The following is a 19,750-nucleotide window of genomic DNA, read 5'->3' as shown; positions in this document are numbered from 1 at the left end:
TGGTGGAATGTCATCTGTTAAGGCAGAAACTGGGTATTTTCACTTCTTTTGTGGTTCTTCAGTTGCTTCAGGCCATCTAGATGTATACGTGCAGGTCACAGGGGATATGATGGCTTAGCTCGGGCTCAGAGGCCTGACATTCCTGTCTTCTTATATTAATAAGAAAAACAAAACAAAATAGTGGTGAAACATTGGGGCAGCGAAAATTTTTGGGGGTGGTATGGAGAGATAATGGGCGATGTTCTCAGGGCTGCTTCAAGCAGCATTGGGGCAGCGTGGGAACCTAGAGTGGGAGAGATTAAACTGAAGAAAGATTTTGTGGTAAGGGGTAATATTGTGGGGTTGTTAGAAGGTGCATTTGTTGTATGGAATGATTGGTCATGGCCTGGATGTGGTTTTGTATGAACTGAGAAACTAAACGGAAGGCACAAGGTCTGAGTAAAAGAAGGAGAAAAACAGGCATTAAAGGACTAAGAATTGGGAGGACACAGGACATCCAATTAGAGAGTGCCCAAGGGGGTTCAGCAAAATTATTTGCTTGGTTGGTGAGTTTTTGGTCGCTATCCTTGAGTTTTTTTACATTATCATATACCAGGCCAGATTGATTTAGGTAAAAACAACACTCTTCATTTAAAAATATACAGAGTTCTCCTTTCTCAGCAGTGAGTTAGTTGAGGCCTCAGTGGTTTTGGAGGAGAGAGAAATGCAAAGCCAGCAATCGTTTGTTAAAGAGTGAGTATAAAAGTAAAGAATAGGACTTCATCAGGGTGAAAGTATTGGAGGGTGCCCTGTCAGCAAAGATCATCTATCCACTCCAAGAGGGAGTCAAGAGTGGCAGACTGGGGATAGTACCAGGAGATATCCACTATGATGGTTTGGAGAAAAAGTGTAAACCGGCAGTGCAAACAGGGGCAGGGCATTTATGAGTAGTTGAGAATGGTGAATAGGAGTATGACTAGACAGAAGATAGTAGAGATGACAAATTTTGAGGGCACAGTCCTAGTGGGGGTGACTGCGTAGAGCTCTGTTGCAAAAAGTAAGGTAAGGATGAATAGACTTAATAGAATGAAGGGATGTATTAGGCTCATAAGGGTTATTACTGTTCTTCAGAAATGCAAGCGAGTTTAAGGGAAGTAGGAGTGAGTACTTGCGACTTCCAGGAGGAAGAGGAGAGTTCAGGCTGGCTGTCTGATGGTCACAGCTTTATTCTGGAAAGGTGAACCCAATAGGGAGGGTCCTGCAGACGGATGGCACTTGGGGTGCTATAAATGACCAGGTAGGGTCCAGTCCATCAAAGCTGTAGAGTCTGAGGGGTCAGACTTGAGAAGGACTGATTGTCCAACTAAGGTATCTTCATATGGCTGGGAGTTTGGAGGAGGCAAGAGAAGATTAGCAGCCTGGAGAATTTCCCGTCTAGCCTGCTGGAGGACTGGAAGATAAAGGCAACAGGTCGTGGGCCTGGCTCCTGTGCGAGGACACCAGCAGCACAGCCTTGTATTTCAGCTGTGTGTAAGGAAAAAGGATGGGATGAGTCAGGGACTGCTAGTGTGGGAGTTGTCTCCAGGGCCTTTTTGAGAGAGTGAAAGGAAGAATGGGGAAAAGAATTACAGTCTATGGGATTAGTTAAGTCACCGTTTGTGAGCTTGTAAAGTGGTTTGGTTAGGAAAGCAAAGCCTGGTATCCAGAGTTGGATGTATCCAACAATGCCTAAGAAGGAAAGGAGTTGTTGCTTGGTGATGGGGGTTGGGATCTGGGAGATTAACTGAATACAGTCTGCAGGAAGGCTGTGTGTATGTTGATGCAGCATTACACCAAGATAGGTAATGCTAGGGTAAGAAATGTGTGCCTTGGAGGGGGATACTTCGTACTCCTTTGAGTAGAGACGTTGAAGAAGCAGGATAGTGTCCTGCTGGGAAGATTGGTAAGAGGAGCTGCAAAGAAGAAGATCGCCAAAATATTGAATAAAATGGGAGGCAGATGGGCAAAAAGAAAGCAGATCATGAGAAAGGGCCTGGCCAAAGTAGTGTGGCTGTCCCTGAAGCCTTGGGGCAGAACAATCCAGGTGAGTTGTTGGGACTGGTGGGTGTCAGAGTCAGTCCAAGTAAAGGTGAAAAGAGGCTGGGAGGAGGGATGCAAGGGGACAGTAAAGAAGGCGTCTTTGAGGTCAATAACAGAATAGAGTTGTGGAAGGGGGTATTGAAGATAAGGGGGTGTACGGGTTTGGCACTATAGGATGGATGGGAAGGACAATTTGATCAACAAGGCGAAGATCTTGAACCAACCTGTAAGACTTGTCCATTTTCTGGACGAGTAGGAGAATTTGTAGGCTTTAAGAGGCCAAGTTGTAACAAGCAGGTGATAAAGGCTTTAACCCTTTTAAAGCCTGCTGTGGGATGGGATATTGGCATTGAGTGAGGTAAGGGTGATTACATTTTAACGGGATGATAAAGAGTGCATGATCGGTCACCAAGGTAGGAGTAAAGGTATCTTATACTTGTGGATTAAGGTGGGGAGATACAAGGGGAGGATGTGAAAGAGGTCTTGAGTTGGGTAAAAGTGCAGCAATGAGATGTGGCTGCAGCCCAGGAATGGTCAGGGAAGCAGATAATTTGGTTAAAATGTCTCAGCCTAATAAGGGAACTGGGGAGGTGGGGATAACTAAAAAAGAGTGCTTAAAAGAATGTGGTCCAAGATGGCACCAGAGTGGGGAAGTTTTAAGGGGTTTAGAAGCCTGGCCGTCAACACCCACAACAGTTATGGAGGCAAGAGAAGCAGGCCCTTGAAAAGAAGGTAATGTGGAGTGGGTAGCCACTGCATCGATTAAGAAGAAGACAGACTTACCCTCCACTGTAAGAGTTACCTGAAGTGTCTGTGATGGTCCAGGAGGCTTCCCAGGCGATTGAGCAGTATCAGTCTTTAACTGCTAAGCCGAGAAGATCTGGGAAGGAGTCAATCAGAGAGCCTTGGGCCAGAGTTCCAGGGGCTCTGGGAGTGGCTGCTGGGCAAGTTAAATAGTCCGATTTCCAGTGGGGTCTCTCACAGATGGAACATGGCTTAGGAGGAATCCTGGGCTGGGGGCATTCCTTGGCCCAAGGGCCAGATTTCCGGCAATTGAAGGAAGATCCTGGGGGAGGTGGTCCTGGAGGAACACCTGGCCGCTGCGGTTTAGGTGTTTTGAAGTTCTCATATGCTGGAGATGTGGCTGGGGTTTCTCTTACAGCGTAGGCAAGTAATTGCAACTCAGAAATACGTTGCCACTTGGCTGCCCCTTTTCTATTACTGTACACCTTGAAGGCAAGGTTAATTAAATCCTGTTGTGGGGCTTAAGAGCTGGAATCTAATTTTTAGAGCTTTTTCTAATGTCAGGAGTGGATTGGGTAATAAAATGCATATTGAGAATAAGAGCCTTCTGGCCCCTCCGGGTCTAGGGTGGTAAAGCATCTAAGGGTTGTTGTCAAACAGGCCATGGACTCTGCTGGGTTTTCATATTTGATGAAAAAGAGCCTAAACGCTAACTGATTTGGGAGAAGTCAGCTAAAGAAAAAGGAGCATTAACCTTGACTATGCCTTCAGCTCCAGCCACCTCTCTAAGAGGAAATTGTTGGGCAGGTGGGGGAGGGCCAGTCACAGGACGAAACTGTAAGCCAGACCGGGTGTAAGGAGGGGAGGTGATAGAAGGATTATAGGGTGGGGGAGCAGAGGCTGAGGAAGAACTGGGACCTGGCTCGGCCTGGAGAGGAGCAGCCTGGGGAGGAGGGGAGAGGTCAGATGGGTCCGTAGAAAAGGAGGATTCAAAGGACTGAGAGCTTGGGGTGGAGACTGAAGGGACAGACAGGAGAGAAAGGAGAAGGATTTGGGACAAGTTGCCCTGGGAACACAGACTAGGGAGGGACAGATGTGTAAAGAATGCCTGGACGTCAGGCACCTCAGACCATTTGCCCATTTTAAGACAAAAATTATCTAGATCTTATAGAATGGATAAATCGAAAGTGTCATTCTCTGGCCACTTGGAACTACTGTCGAGTTTGTAGTGGGGCCAAGTGGTATTACAGAAGAAAATAAGATGTTTAGGTTTTAAAAAGAGTGCATAAAAGAATGTTGGAAGTGGTGTGGCTCAGCAAAAACCTGAGAACAAAGAATGAGCCTTCTGATATCTCATGGTTAAATCAGCACAAATGAAACCATTTTATAACCAAACAACCTTTTCCCTCCTGAGCTGCATTTGTCCAAGAACCCATTTAACCCTTCCTAACACGTTCAATCCAGCCCTGTGATTTTTCAGTCAAATTCAAGATGCATAGGATTCCTTTTCTGTTCAGTGCTCCCCAGCCAATCTTTTTCCCTTCCCCCACCCCACGGTTACCAATTCCAGTGTTTCAGTTCTCAGCAGAGGACGACAGTTCCACCAGGAGACATCTAGTGTTATCTGGAGACATTTTAGTTGTCCCAGCTGAGGGCACAGTGCTGCTGGCATCTAGTGGGTGAAGGTCAGGAATGCACCTCAACATCCTGGAACACTCAGGACAATCCCCCGCAACAAAAACCTATCCATCCAGAACATCAACAGGGCTGTGGTTGAGGAGCCCTGCTCCAGTGCTTCCTCCTTGCTGTATCCTCATCAAGGGGGGCCTCGGGGCCCCCCTTGATGTCAGGGGCTGCTACAGGCTCCTGGCAGATTTCGGCAACATACTCCAGACTCATGAAACATTCAGGATTCTTAGCATGAACACAGGAGACTCAGGCTGTCCACAAGAACTCTCTTTTTCTTCACCCACTCATTCCCATCACGCCACCATTTCCACTGCCTTCCCAAATGCCCATCGTGAGTCCCACCAGGGGTCAGAACACCACCCTCTCGAGCCTCCCCAGTGGCGCGCGCACAACTGGAGAACCTGTCCCCCAGCTGGCAAGGCTTCTTGAGATCTCAGCACTTCTCGGTCTTTCCCAGCTTGTTTGTATATGGAGTGGGGTGGGTTCTCTCACACAGGAGAAATTACAAGGAATTACGTGAGAGGGATACAGGAATTTCTGTGGAAACGGTGTGTGAGAAAACATGGGAAGAAAACCACTTCAGGAAATGGTAAGTGGCATCTTGAGAGCAGAAAGTGAGAAGGGAGCAGAAAGAAATGCGGCTGGAACCTGGGAAGGAGAGGACAGGTGGGGATGGCCTTGCACACTGTGGGCACTGAGGACTGTGGGCCCGTGGCATGGGTGGAGTTTCAAGCCAGGGAGAAGATTCCTATTTTGAACTTTGGATTGGCCCTGGCAATGTGGAGACTGTATTGGAGGAAGGCAAGAATGGAGGAGACCCCCTAGGTGGAGGTTTGGCAATGCTCTCTCCAGAATATAGAAGAAGCCTCTTCCAAGGTAGGAAAGTCCTGAGTGGAGAGAAGTTAATGGATCTGAAGGCTGCAAGGGAAGACTTGGATCATCAGGACTTTTAGAGAGGCATATGGTCAAGGCTTGAGTCCTGGCCCATTGAAAAGGAGAGCACTGGTTTTAGGATGTGGGTCAATTAGTTTGGTTTTCAGGACAGGCTGAGTTGGATATCCTGGGGGACCTGCAGGTGGCAGTGTCAGGGGAAGCTGGATGTGCTAACATTGAACTCAGCAGAATGAGTGGAGATCTACATCTGGGGTCACAGGCAGTGGATGCCGTAGGGTGGACTCAATAGGTCAAGCAGAACCCCGAGGAATACAGGCAGCAAAGGGAGCCCTAAAGAACAATGAGGAGATGTGCCAAGAAAGAGCCAAATCCAGGGCTTTGTAGCAGCCCAGGTGAGAGGGCTTGGGGAGTAAGAGGAAGTGTCAGCAATGTCAAATGTTGCAGAGACATAGAGTAAGACAAAATAGGAAAAAACATCCACGGAACCCTGTGATGCAATCACAATGCAGAACTCCTGCCTGGTCTTCTCCTCTGCCCACTCATGGCAAAGGAATACAAAGTAATGTTCCCTCCTTCCCCTAGAAAAACACAACTTCTGCCCCCAAGCTCTGGGCTCTCCGGAGAGGACAGGACCAGCCTCTGAAGTTTGAAGATCCTGGTTTACCAGGTAGGGAAGGAGCCCTTTCCAAGACCCTTTCCAGAAGGTGGGACTGAGATGGGAACTGTAGACTCTGTGCAGATGTAGGAGCTGGCTCCAGTCAAGTGCTAGGAAGCTGTGGGTCCTGGGAAGGGAGAGGCTCTGGAGCCTCTGTGGAGACTCTGGGACTGTCTGGGGGAGATGTGAGCAGGAAGAAGCAGGGCCTTGACAGCCCCCAGTTTAGGGGTCTCACCATCCAGACTGAAGACCAGGCCTAAACCCTTTCCTGTACAGTTGCAATGTGTCATTTAATTTTACTAAAGGGAATATTTTTTGAATGAGGATGCTACTTAGTGTATTAATTTTTACCTGTATTCATAAAAGAAACTTTTCTTGATTATTTAAGATTATTCATATCAGACCAGTGTCTGATTATTCATATCAGACCAAATCAACCCAACTGACCCTGTGAAAACTGGGCACTTCACACTCCAGTGATGATGGATGAGTCCCTAGCAGCATAGTTTAGGGGAGCGAGTGGGCAGCGTGGCCTCCTGTGCACGTGACTTCCTCCTTCAGTGTGCCCATATGTGGGTTCCGTGGTCTTGTGACACTGTGGCTTTAGAAATTTCAGTTTCCATTTTCTATCATTCAGAGTAAATGAAATTTGCAGGAAATTCAGAACCCTCTTCCTGTACAGTGGATGCTGTGGGACTCTGCCCAGATGTCCTCTTCAAGCCAATGCATCTCTTCATGCCCCCATCCCCGTAGATGGAAACAGAGGTGCTGGAACTCACAGCTATTCCCCTTTGTGGGAACTGGAGCTGCCTGCCCAGGCAATGCCCCCTTCCCAGGGATGGCTGAGCCAATGACTGGCTAATGTCGGATTGCAGAGGCCTGGCGCCCTCCTCTCAATTCCTAATTCCTTGTAGGAATAACTGAGGCCTCCTCTGTGACCACATGGGCAGCTTTCCCTCTGCCCGGTCCTGTCTTGTTCTCTCCTTTCCAGTTGTGTCTTCTGGAAACCCTCCCTACAAGTCTGCTGCACACAACCCTCCTTCTCAGAGGGCCTGAGCCCTGGATTCCCAGGAATCCAACCTAAAATAGTCTGGCACTTGGTTTCAACTTTCTCTTTCACTAAGACTCAGTCACAGATGCCAATAAGTAATAAAATGTCACCACCTTGAATTCTATCACTCTCTCTTTTCTTGCCCCATCTCTGAGAGACAAGTAAGTGATCCCTCAAGAACCTGAAAAGCAGACATTAGGAGGAAAGGAGGGGCTGGGAAGAGGCCCACTCCTCACCTGGCCAGCTCCCATCCATGCATCCTTGACTGAGGTGACACCTTCCCTGGGGAACTTTCCCCTACCCCTCCTGAGCCAGGCTGGGCGCCCTTGAGACGGCTCCCATCTCTCCTGTGTGCTCCCCTAGCTTGGCACATGACTCCCTGAATTATAATCAGTTCTGCACCTGAATCTCCCTCTAGAATGTCAGTGCCATGAGGACAGAGGACGGTTCCGCTTTGTTCACTATTTTCTCCCCAGGGTCTGGCAAAGTTCCTGGGACTTGGGAGAGGTGTCCTTCAGGAGCTTGGCAGAAGCCAAACGGCACACTTAAGTAGGGCAACTGAGGCAAGCTTAATGAAGGATTCCATACAAAGATTTGGACAGGGTATAGGGAAGCCACAATACACAGTGTGGTGCCTGGTGCCAGTGAGAGCAGGTCACCATTCCCATTGCAAGGCCAGATGGAGCAAGGGGAGGGAGCTGCCTGACAAGAGCTGCCCTTATGTCAAGGGACACATCAGCCCACTGAGACCCCATTAGGAGAGAGCCAGGGCCTGATTCCCCTGACCTTGCTCTCCAATCTTCTGCCTAAAATTCTCCATCAGCCAAACACAACAGAAAATCGAAAGACAGGGGAGCCTGCTGTTAACAAGGTGAGCTTCCCCCGGAATAAAGTTGGGTAGAGAGTGGAGAATGGATATGGAAGGGCAAAAGGAAGATTTATAAGACAGTGGGCACTAAATACCTACAAGATGAATAAAGGGACCACATTTTACAACAAATGTGAACCCAGGGAGACCAATCGCAGTGGAATGGTGGGGGCAGAAGCCAGGCTGCAGGGTGTAGAGTGGGGAATAAGCAGTGATGAAGTAGAAACAGAGTTTGGACAACTAATGAAGCTGCCTGGAAGAGGGGGACAAGAGACATTGGTCAGACCAATGTTTGAGGTCAAGGGTGGGTTTGTAATCTTTATTTAAGGGAGAGATCTGAGCATTTAAAAATTCTGAATAATCTAATAGAGAGGAAAAAGTTGGGACTTAAAGATAATGTGGGAAAAAATGATGAAGGTTAAATGGAATGAGATCCAGAGTGCAGGGGGAGAGATTAGCCTTTAGTGTAAGAGCAGCAACTCTGCCCGTAGAGAGAGGAAAAATGTAGACATACCACAGTTGCACTTTAAGTTGGGGCCTGAGGAGTTGAGGAGTTCTGAGAAAAGCAGAAGATGAGATCATTTCCTGAGAGTAAACGTGAGTCATTAGAATGGGGGTGAAGAGACTGGAAGCTTTAGGCAGCTTGAAATAGTTGATGGAAAAATGGGATAAAGTGACAACTTGTCACACTCAGAAGAGTTATCACAGAATCTAGAAGAGTCTCTGGAAGTTAGTTGAAGATCTTAAATTACTGATGTATCTTGTCCACGTAGTTAAGTGGTTTTATTTATTTTTATTTTTTTGAAACAAGGTCTCACTCTGGCACCCAGGCTTGAGTGTAGTAGTAGCACAATCACAGCTCAGTGCAATCTCTGCCTCCTGGACTCAAGCAATCCTCCCACCCCAGCCTCCCGGGCCTGGGATTACAGACAAACACCAACACTCCCAGCTATGTTTTGTATATTTTGTAGAGACATGGTCTTGCCATATTGCCCAAGCTGGTCTTGAACTCCTGGGCTCAAGCAATCTGCCCACCTCGCTCTCCCAAAGTGCTGGCATTACAAGCTTGAGCCCCACTGCTAAGTGGTTTTATTTATTTATTTTTATTTTTTTGAGACGGAGTCTTGCTGTGTCGCCCAGGCTGGTGTGCAGTGGCATGATCTCGGCTCACTGCAAGCTCCGCTTCCTGGGTTCACACCATTCTCCTGCCTCAGCCTCCTGAGTAGCTGGGACTACAGGCACCCACCACCACGCCGGGCTAATTTTTTGAATTTTTAGTAGAGACAGATTTCACCGTGTTAGCCAGGATAGTCTCGATCTCCTGACCTCGCAATCCGCCCGCTTCAGCCTCCTAAAGTGCTGGGATTACAGGCTAGACCCCAGCTGCTAAGTGGTTTTAAACAGCTGTTCTCAGAAACACACACTCACAGAAAAAATGTAGAGGAGAATTTATCTAAGGCTGGATCTTCAAGAGAGGTCAGGGTGTTGACAATAGAATGACTAAGTGATAGACTACTGGATTTCAGCTAGACAAAGAGGGATGTGACCATGGGAAGGGCTGATAGTCAGAGGCTGGAGGGCTTGATGAACAACACGTATTACAGAAAGAATAAATGGAGTGAGAGAAACCAAAGGAGTAAAAGTTGTCATCAGAAAAGTGAGCAATTTTATTTTGAGAGTTCAGTGGTAAATCAATGGTAACAAACCTCAGCTGGGTACTAGTGGCGCGAAACCGAAGGCCAGGGAGTTGAGTTAATGAGCTGAGACTTGGGCACCAGATGGGCATCCACATGGACAACTAAGCCACCAGGATGATATGGGACTCTGGAGTGAATAGAAGCCCCTTATCCATGTGCACAAGTCTTGAATAAAATAGGGGCAACCAGGCAGTCAGTGGATGATAGCAGTGAAGTGGAGCAGAGAGCGATGTAGTCGGAGAACTGGAGCCCACAGCAGCCTCCTTTATATCTGGAAGGGAATTAATAGTCAAAAAGTGGCACTGAGGCCAAGGATGTCACCTTCTGACTCCCAAATCTGAGACAGAAGTGAGAGGGAAGGAGTATCCTCAAGGGACAGGAGATGGTGCGAATGTTTTGGGCATAAATCAAAGATATCAGGGAGATTGTCAGAATTCAGGTTCCAGAGACACAGAGGAAAAGCATGGGATAAAATGGAATATTGGGAGGTGAGGTTAGAGCAGAGGAAGCACAAAGCAGAGAACAAGGAATAGAAAAAGTCGTATGAGCTGAGGAGTTAGCCAAACATGACAGAATGGAAATATGATGGAAGTAAGTGGCTTTATGTGTTCCAAAAGGATTGGTCCATGCAGGCCACAGGTAAATGGGAGGTAAGAAGAAAGGGATTGAGATGCGGCAAAATGTATTGCTTCATGGTAAGCAAAGGACTCAAGACTCTAGAAAATTATGTCCTTCCTTCCAAGACTATGTTAGTCCAAATCTTTCAAGATACAGAACCCAGGGTGGGGTCTGGCATACAAGAAGTGTAACAGGGGAAATGTCTGTGACATTTGCAGGACTGCAAAGGGAGCCAGGAGGAGCTGGGAAAGCCAGCAAGTCTGACTCCAAGTGAAGGAGATGGGGAAGGAAGTAGAGGTTTGGCTGAAGCATGTGCCAAAGGCACCCATCAGAGGAGTCCCTGTTCAAGACATGGGCCTGTCATAGTGTCCCTAATAGGGTCATGGAGTGGGAGCAGCCCATGGAGGGCACAGCCTTGGCATGAATGCAGACATGGGTCTCAGAGTACAGCAGCTGGGCCCCTCAGTCAATTACAGTCCCTCAGAGTTGGGCAGGGGATGAACTAGACCACACAGTAATATTTATTTATTATTAATTAAATTAATAATAGTAACTAATTAAATTAATTAATTACACAGTAATATTTGTATGTCTAAGGAAGCATTTCTCAGAATATGCTCACTGAACTTTTAGCCTATAAGTATCTGTACGAAAATTTTAAAAGGGGTTGGAAACATTTTGGGAAACACTCCATACTTTTCTTCCTCATGGAAGATCATAATCCCTATTAGCATATGAAGGGCTCTGAGAAGTCCTGTAGTAAAGAAATTTGCTTTAATTTTTCAGTCCAGCTATTTTTCAAACTTAAATGAGCAATAGCTTCCCGTCCTTTTTTCTACACTTTTTAGCATACTGCAGAATAAACTGAACATGCATTGAGAAAGACTGCTTTAGGGAATAGTTAACACTATTTCACTCCCAGTAAGCACATATAAAATCTGTATTTCCAGGGTGGATTATCAACACAATTGCATTTTAGAAGTATTATCTGCCCTCCCAGGTATCACAGCTACTACGTGTTGGGTGCTGAGTGGAATTTTAGGGATCAGCCAACTACAGGAAAGAAAATCTGGGGCAGGATAAGATGGTCTCAGAAGCTGTAAAATTATATGCCGTTATTTGCCTCTTCGATCTACTAATCAATATCAAACAATTAATTCAGAAGAAAATTGATTGTTTCCCATTAAGAAGCAGTACTATTTAAAACTTATAATGGCTATTATGTGAGATTATCACTATCATAGTTTTTCTCTATAAAAATTTTCTGTAACATTATTTGCTAATAAAAATTAGATAATGGATTGATTAATTGATAATCTAAGAAAGATTGTATTTGAAGAAGCCATAGTAAGGGACAGATTAAGTTATCATCAGTCTAAACATTCTAATACTTATTTTTCTTTTTTTGAAACTTTCCACATTTGTTATTATGCATTTAAATAATAATTTTTTAGACTTTTATTTTAGGTTCTGGGGTACATGTGAAGGTTTGTTACATAGGTAAACTTTTGTCATGGGGGTTTGTTGTACAAATTACGTCATCACTCAGATATTAAGCCCAGTACTCAATAGGTATTTTTTCTGCTCCTCTCCCTCCTCCTACCCTCCAATCTCAAGTAGACCCAGTGTCCGTTGTTCCCTTCTTTGAGTTCATGTGTTCTCATCATTTAGCTCCCACTTATAAGTGAGAATACGAGGTATTTGGTTTTCTGTTCCTGTGTTAGTTTCCTAAGGATAATAGCCTCCAGTTCCATTCATGTTTCCACAAAAAAACATGATCTTGTTCTTTTCATGGCTGCATAGTATTCCATGGTGTATATGTGCCACATTTTCTTTATCTAATCTGTCATTGACGGGCATTTAGGTTGATTCCATGTCTTTGCTACTGTGAATAGTGCCACAATGAACGTTCACATGCATGTGTCTTTATGGTAGAATGATTTATATTCCTCTGGGTATATACCCAGTAATGGAATTGCTGGGTTGAATGGTAGTTCTGTTTTTAGCTCTTTGGTCTAATACCTATTTCTCAAGATCAAGTCAGATCTCTAAAAAAGGCATCATCCTAGCATTCTCCCATCCCTTCCCTAAACTAAATTTAATGTGTGTATCAATCAGCATATAGTCAAGACAGAAACCATACCAGTAGTTTGAACAATGAACATTACATATAAAGAGTTATTAACTTATAAAAGGGTATGAACTACTAAAGGAGGTAAGGAGAACTCTAAAGAATGCAGGAATGGCAGATGTAGAGAGCAGCCACGACCTCTAAGCTAAGGCAGAGCAGCCAAGGAAGGGGCGAACTAAAAAATGCCCTCCCTCCCCAGCTGATCCACACTTGCTGGAGGGGGTGTGGCTGCAACCCAATGGATGCCCAAGAAGTTTGCTGAGTTGTGGCAGGTTGGGGCTGGTGAGCAGGAAACTGCCCGAAGGGGTACCAGAGAGATTTCCAAGAACGTGGGCATGCCTATGGCGAGGAAGATGCTCTTGTGGTGCCAGCAAAATTTACTGGGAAGCTACCCACTAGAGTGCCAGCAAAAGTCAGCAGGAAGCCACTGTCATGCTGTTGGCAAAATTCACCGGGCAGTGGGCACTGCAGGGTCTCCACCCAGCACTGGCAAATCAGCCAAAAGAACAAAAACAAAATAAAAACAAATCCTGGAACCAGAAAGAAAAAACTCTGCCTCTTACTGTGACCCTCTTATGCCTTCTACAGCAGCTGGCAAAGGAGAAATGTTTATGGGGTCCAGCTCTAGACTCACAAGGCAGAACACGGAAGAGTGGATGAAGAGCTGAAAGGCAATAAATCGATCACTGGAGCCTCACATCCTTTGCCTTTTTTATTGAGGGTCAATATATTAAGAAGAATGTCTGCGCCTTTGGTAAAATTATTGCTAAGGTTATCACCCAGTGTGTGTTTTCCACCTCCCTGATATAAGAACTTAGTGACAAGAAAGAATGAGATAATGATCATGAACTATTGGACCTAACCATTTGTGGCTTTGGTGCCCATCATCTCAGCAAGGCTTTCTCTCTCTCTCTCTCTCTCTCTCTCTCTCTTTTTAGATGGTGTCTCACTCTGTCGCCCAGGCTGAAGTGCAGTGGCAGGATCTCGGGTCACTGCAACCTCCGCCTCCTGGTTTCGAGTGATTCTCCTGCCTCAGCCTCCTGAGTAGCTGGGATTACAGGCACCCGCCACCACCCCTCCTGGCTAATTTTTGCATTTTTAGTAGAGATGGAGTTTTGCCATGTCGGCCAGCCTGGTCTCAAACTCCTGACCTCAAGTGATCCACCCACCTCAGCCTCCCAAAGTGCTGGGATTACAGGCATGAGCCACCACGCCCAGCTTTCAGCAAGGCTTTCTCTGACTACACTATTTAAAACGTGATCCCTGAGCCACCTTGGCCTCTCTTGCTCTCCCCTGCTTCACTTTCTCCATAGCACTTCTCTCCTACTAACCTACAATTTACTTGCTTAGTTTCTGTCTGTAGAATGTGAGCTCCATGAAGGTCAGGATTTTTGCCTGTTTTGTCCATCGATGCATCCCCAGCACCTGGAACTGAGCTGGGCACAGGCTAGGCACTCTAGAAATACTAGCTGAGTAATTCAGCTGAGTAAATGAGTGATCTACACAAAGTGGGGAATGAGAGTATACAGTGATAGTTCCTTTGACTAAAACTGGGGATGAATTACAGTGATAAAGAGGAACTCAGACCTTCAAAAGTAAGGTTTGTGGGCCACTTGCCAAGGCTGCAGAATGTGGTGTCGTTTCACAAGGAGGAGGCCCTATTATGGCTTCAGATATTAGAATGATAAAGAGAACTTTCCTTTCCCCTCAACTGCAGCCTTCTAAACTCTTCCTTCCTTCCTACGTAGATGAAGTTTCAAGGACCTCATGGCCTGAATGTGGATAGACAGAATGCTGGGAATCAGGCAAAAATAAAATAATACTGAAAGTGAAGGCCATGCTAATATTAGGAAGTCAGGGTGATCCCGAATTTACAAAACATTTTTCTTTGGGAAACTTCATACCTCACATTATTCTGTGTTTTTCCTTGGGAAATTTCACAGCTCACATGATTCTGTGACATGTGGTACATGAGGTGCCCAACTGCTGTTTTTGTCCTCCACTAATGAGGAAGAGTGTGTGTACTCCCGGGGTTTTGCAAGTTTCAAAGTCTGACTTGACTTTCCTTCCTTTTTCTGGAACTGATCCATAAGCATGGAAAGTAAAGCTGCCCGCACCTATTCATTCAAGGTCCTGAGTGTCCTGCCCAGCTGCAGGAGTTGGAGAGACCCAGGAGGAGGGGCCACTGCTGATCCCAGGCTGCAGGGGGTGGGAAGAGTGTCCCAGGGCATGGTGACCCCCACTCACTCACTCACAGGAGACCCACACGAGAGAGAAAAGGGCACTTACAGCTTAGGTTCCCGCCAGCACCAACCCCTCTGCCATCAAACATCACCGTGTTTCTCTTTCTGCCTTGACTTTTGGCACACATGGAGTTAAGTTTAATGCTCAATCACATATTTGTCTGGGCTCTTTGTATGTTTATTTTTCTCTTAATAGTTCTCTCTCTGCCCCTCCTCTCCCCGCCTCTCCTCCTCCTCCTCCTCCTCCTCCTCCTCCTTCTTCTTTTTTTTCCAGGGACAGCGTCTCGCTCTGCCACCCAGGCCGGAGTGCAGAGTGCCATGATCGTGGCTCACTGCAGGCTTAAACTCCTGGGCTCAAGTGATCATCCCACCTCAGCCTCTCGAATGTCTGGGATTACAGGCACTTGCCACTGCATCTGGCTAATTTTTGTATTGTTTATAGATACGGGGTCTCACTATGTTGCCCAGGCTGGCCACGAACTCCTGGGCTCAACCAACCCTCCCACCTCAGGCTTCTGAGCAGCTGAGACTATAGGAATGTGCCACAGTGCCAGGCTAGTTTCTTAATTTTCTATTTTGACAGGTACACATTTTGTATTCAATCCTACCTCAGACACATCTGTGGTGTGAAAAGGATGTCATTTAATCAATATATAAATTCTAAGCAAATAGGTCTGGTCCCCAAATTAGGTTAGTTGCAGCTGCTGAGTTGTTGACCCAAGAGCAGCTCATCTAGATTTTTTCAGTATTTTCAAGTTCCTCTTCTCAGTTCATCCTTCTTCCAAACCGTGCCCTCCCCTCCCACCCTCTTCCCACAGCCTCCCCTCCCCACAGCCTCCTCCCACCATTCCAAATCTGGGCTGTTCTCTCAATTTCCTTCTCTCTGGCCTCAAACCTACCCTAGCCCCCAGCCTCAGTTTGGAGTTAAACTTGTCCCCCTCACATTCTCTCCCACGCGACTTGATGTCACCTCTGTGTCGTCACCACAGGACTTTCCTCCTCTGGGTTCTCCTTTGCAGAGTGGCGTCAGCTCCCGCATGAGCCCCAGCACCAATCACTTCCGGCTGCTTGCAAATCCCTTTGCTTTCCTCCATGTTGACACCCGGGGCAGCCCTATGCTCGCTGCTGCTGAGGCCCCACCTCTGCCCCTGGCCTTTTCCCAACTGACATCACCCTGTAGCTTCCATTTTCCTGGAATTCTCTTTTGAGGCCTCAGTCTTTAGACAAAGCACACAGTGTCCCTCAAAAATGACAATAAAAACCCAAACACTGTGACTCTCACGGCAGCTTCCTGGTCCCCATATCGAATCAGCGGGTGGGTTTCTGTAAACACTGGTGAGAGGCCACCTCAGAGGATCAGGACCCTCAGGTCTGGACTCGTGGTCACCATGAACATTCCTCTCTGCTGACGGTAGCTGGTACCTGTCACCTACTCAGAGTGTCACATGCCGCAAGCCAGAGGGTCTTGGCAGGTCTCAGCACCTTGACATCACTTCCTTGCTATCACTCAGAGCAGCAGTGACACAGTTCCCTTATCTCAGGCGGCCAGAAGACGACTGTCAAAGGTCACAGGGAAATCAAAGGCGGGGTACAGGGCCAGAGGGAGGAGGGAACTACTTCCCGGTTGCTCTCAGACGTTTCGGAGATCCTCTGGAGGCCTGGGGAAGCTTTAGAGTTCTTTATTTCAGTAGGTCCCTGAGCTCTGTGAGTGGCGGGGGTAGAGCCACCGGGGGAATCCACAGTGGTTTCTCGTGCCCCTCAGGGTCAGGAGCAGTCTGATCAAAAGGAGGCCATCCACTGTCTGGGGCCATTCCCACAGCTCCCGGATGCTGGGTCTGGAGGCTGCGCCCTTCCCCGCCAGGAGCTCGGCCCAGTGGTAAGTCATCTGCATGTCATCTATGTATTTAACCCCTCATGGCCATGTTGATGCTGAGCATGGTTTCACTTTTGCAAACATTTGTTTATACCCTTCAAGAGAAAAACATCTCAGCTGTTACAGGAAGCTGCTTTAGGGGGTGAGCAAACTTCTTAAACATGCAGAAATTATGATCTACACCCGTTTCTTAAAAGCAAGCCATGGTACTTGGTTCTCTTTAATGATATATTTTCTTTCATATTGTGTTCATGTAGGCAAGTCCTGTTTCTGCTGAAAGAAGGTAAGTTCTACAAAGACGGTGTCGTGCCAGCTTTATTTCCCGTGGCACCTGGAACACTGCTAAGCACTTACATGCTTGACAAGTAGATTGAGGATGGTGCCCAAGTAGATGGGAAGTGGGCACACGTGAAAGAAATGTTTATTTCAGTCTTCTGAAATAGGAAACTCCTCTGGCTAAAATGTAGCTTCAGAAAGGGAAAGTGGGGCTGTTTGAATCAGAGTCCAGTTTGTTGTTTCCTCCAGGATAAGACAGCTGTTGGAGAGGAAAATCATCTCCCGTTTCTCCGCAGGGCAGCCTGAATATGGCCAATTACACGCTGGCACCAGAGGATGAATATGATGTCCTCATAGAAGGTGAACTGGAGAGCGACGAGGCAGAGCAATGTGACAAGTATGATACCTGGGCGCCCTCAGCCCAGCTGGTGCCGTCGCTCTGCTCTGCTGTGTTCGTGGTCGGTGTCCTGGACAATCTTCTGGTTGTGCTTACCCTGGTAAAATATAAAGGACTCAAACGCGTGGAAAATATCTATCTTCTAAACTTGGCAGTTTCTAACTTGTGTTTCTTGCTTACCCTGCCCTTCTGGGCTCACGCTGGTGGCGATCCCATGTGTAAAATTCTCATTGGACTGTACTTTGTGGGCCTGTACAGTGAGACATTTTTCAATTGCCTTCTGACCGTGCAAAGGTACCTAGTGTTTTTGCACAAGGGAAACTTTTTCTCAGTCAGGAGGAGGGTGCCCTGTGGCATCGTCACAAGTGCCGTGGCGTGGGTAACAGCCATTCTGGCCACTGTGCCCGAATTTGCGGTTTATAAACCTCAGATGGAAGACCCGAAATACAAGTGTGCATTTAGCAGAACTCCCTTCCTGCCAGCTGATGAGACATTCTGGAAGCATTTTCTGACTTTAAAAATGAATGTTTCGGTTCTTGTCTTTCCCCTATTTATTTTTACATTTCTCTATGTGCAAATGAGAAAAACACTAAGGTTCGGGGAGCAGAGGTATAGCCTTTTCAAGCTTGTTTTTGCCATAATGGTAGTCTTCCTTCTGATGTGGGCGCCCTACAATATCGCACTTTTCCTGTCCACTTTCAAAGAACATTTCTCCCTGAGTGACTGCAAGAGCAACTACAACCTGGACAAAAGTGTTCTCATCACTAAACTCATCGCCACCACCCACTGCTGCGTCAACCCTCTCCTGTATGTCTTTCTTGATGGGACATTTAGGAAATACCTCTGCCGTTTTTTCCATCGGCGTAGTAACACCCCACGTCAACCCAGGCGGCGGTTTGCACAAGGCACATCGAGGGAAGAACCTGACCGTTCCACCGAAGTGTAAACTAGCATCCACCAAAGGCAAGACGACTAAACATGGATTTTCATCTTTTTGCATTATTTCACTTAAATTTTTTACACACTTGTTTACAAAATCGGATACAGGAAGAAAAGGGAAAGGTGCGCTAACATTTGCTAAGCATTAAATTTGTCTCAGGCACCGTGCAAGGCCCTTTACAAACATGAACTCCTTCGCCTCCAACCACTTGTCCGTAGTGTGGATGGGACTAGTCTCATTTCTCTGAGAAGAAAACTGAGGCTCGGAAGTTTGTCTAAGATCACACAAGTAGGAAGTGGCAGAACTGATTCTCCAGCCCTGGTAGCGTTTGCTCAGAGCCTACACTTGGTCCGGAACGTCGAACTCCAAACCCTGGGGACAAACTGCATGAAATAAATGTATTTTAAAACATCTATTTAATGTATTTTAAAATAATTCATAAGTTGCTTTTAAAACCAATTTAACTACATTCCGAATTATAAGCAGCACATTTATATGGGAGTAATTTTTCAGGTGCATTTTCTCGCAGTTGATGAGAAGAACCAGCTAGCTGGAAGCTGTGGAAAAAAAGAGGTAAGGTAACTTGTTCTGAGGAAGTTCTCTAAATTCTCTTGGTCACTCGCCACACCCCTAGATCCCCAGCTTCCCCTAACCCAAGGTTTCTGATATTTTCTCGTACTTTATCAAAACTATGGAATCTTAGGAGATTTAACAAAAGCAAATGAGAAATTCTGTTTAGAATGTCTAACAAAATGAATGTTTTGTCCTTTTAAGTATAACACATACCTCAGGCCTCACCAGCACATAACTACAAAATGTTGTCCCACTTCCTTTCTATGGCTGAGTCAGTAGAACACAGGCTCCCACCTGCCACATCAGCAGAAGGTCACCTCAACATGTGAGCTACCTCCCCGGCAACCCCCCAGATCTGTAAGGATGATGTATCCTTGATCCTAAAAACATTTTCCTGTTCCTGGTGTTCAGAACTGGACTCCACACTCACGGTCTCTTTATAATCTTGCTTCTGGCCCTTTGAGGCCTCAAAGCTACCAGCACCTTGCTGCCAGGGGACAATCATTGCTCACGGCTGAGTCCTGCAGACACAGAGCCTGGGCTGGCTGCCTCCTCCTGCTGGCCCAGCATCTTGCTTGCACTAAAGAGAACTGGAGGATTGGCACTGATACTTGCTGAAAACCTACCCAGGCCACCCACTACTGCTGCACTCCAGGGCACCAGCCCACACTTCTCCCCTCCTGGCATCAGGCACATGTTCACAGCATTGAATCTTACAGGAAAGCAGTGGAACCCTGTCTCTCCTTCACAGGAGGCACGTGCCTTCCTAGCCAAAAATGATGATACCCACAGGCACAGCATCTCACATAGGGACACATAGAGATGTCTGACTCATTAAAACCCAAGTCTCTGGCCAGTTAAAAGGGGTCCTTAAAGTCTTACTTGATAGTGGTGGAAGGAAATTTGCTCTATATTGATGAAATGAGGTGGAGAATATCTGATTTTCCAAACATGAGAATTCTCCATATGCCACCCCATAACCAAAGACCCCCTATTTGTGTTAGACAAAACATTCAAAAAGCCTATTAGGATAGTGGATGAGA

The 19,750-nt window shown here is 46.6% G+C and overlaps 1 protein-coding gene across 8 annotated transcripts; it reads left to right on the top strand.

The window, feature by feature from the left end:
• Positions 1–5,892: 5,892 nt before the first annotated feature.
• CCRL2 (C-C motif chemokine receptor like 2) lies at positions 5,893–18,549 on the top strand. 8 transcript variants are annotated; one of them, XM_017955491.3, is made up of 4 exons: positions 5,895–6,052; positions 12,994–13,159; positions 16,411–16,524; positions 17,094–18,549. In XM_017955491.3, the coding sequence occupies exons 2-4, from the start codon at positions 13,145–13,147 to the stop codon at positions 18,138–18,140; spliced, it is 1,176 nt and encodes a 391-aa protein (XP_017810980.1). In that variant the 5' UTR covers positions 5,895–6,052; positions 12,994–13,144; the 3' UTR covers positions 18,141–18,549. The 8 variants fall into 8 exon arrangements, with proteins under 8 accessions (XP_017810981.1, XP_009199238.1, XP_017810980.1 ...); XM_017955492.3 differs by lacking the exon at positions 16,411–16,524 and having other exon boundaries at positions 5,893–6,052; XM_031663405.1 differs by lacking the exon at positions 12,994–13,159.
• The last annotated feature ends 1,201 nt before the right edge of the window (positions 18,550–19,750 follow it).

Source organism: Papio anubis, chromosome 2 (assembly GCF_008728515.1).
Source record: "Papio anubis isolate 15944 chromosome 2, Panubis1.0, whole genome shotgun sequence".
NCBI lineage: Eukaryota > Metazoa > Chordata > Mammalia > Primates > Cercopithecidae > Papio > Papio anubis.
Note: the sequence above shows the minus strand (reverse complement) of the source record. Positions and strands in the feature narration are given on the sequence as shown.

What these genes read in the sequence shown, in the direction of transcription:
- CCRL2 (XM_017955491.3), top strand. An exon ending in GCCAGGAGCTCGGCCCAGTG is followed by an intron (nt 16,525 to 17,093) that starts GTAAGTCATCTG and finishes GTTTCTCCGCAG; the next exon opens with GGCAGCCTGAATATGGCCAA.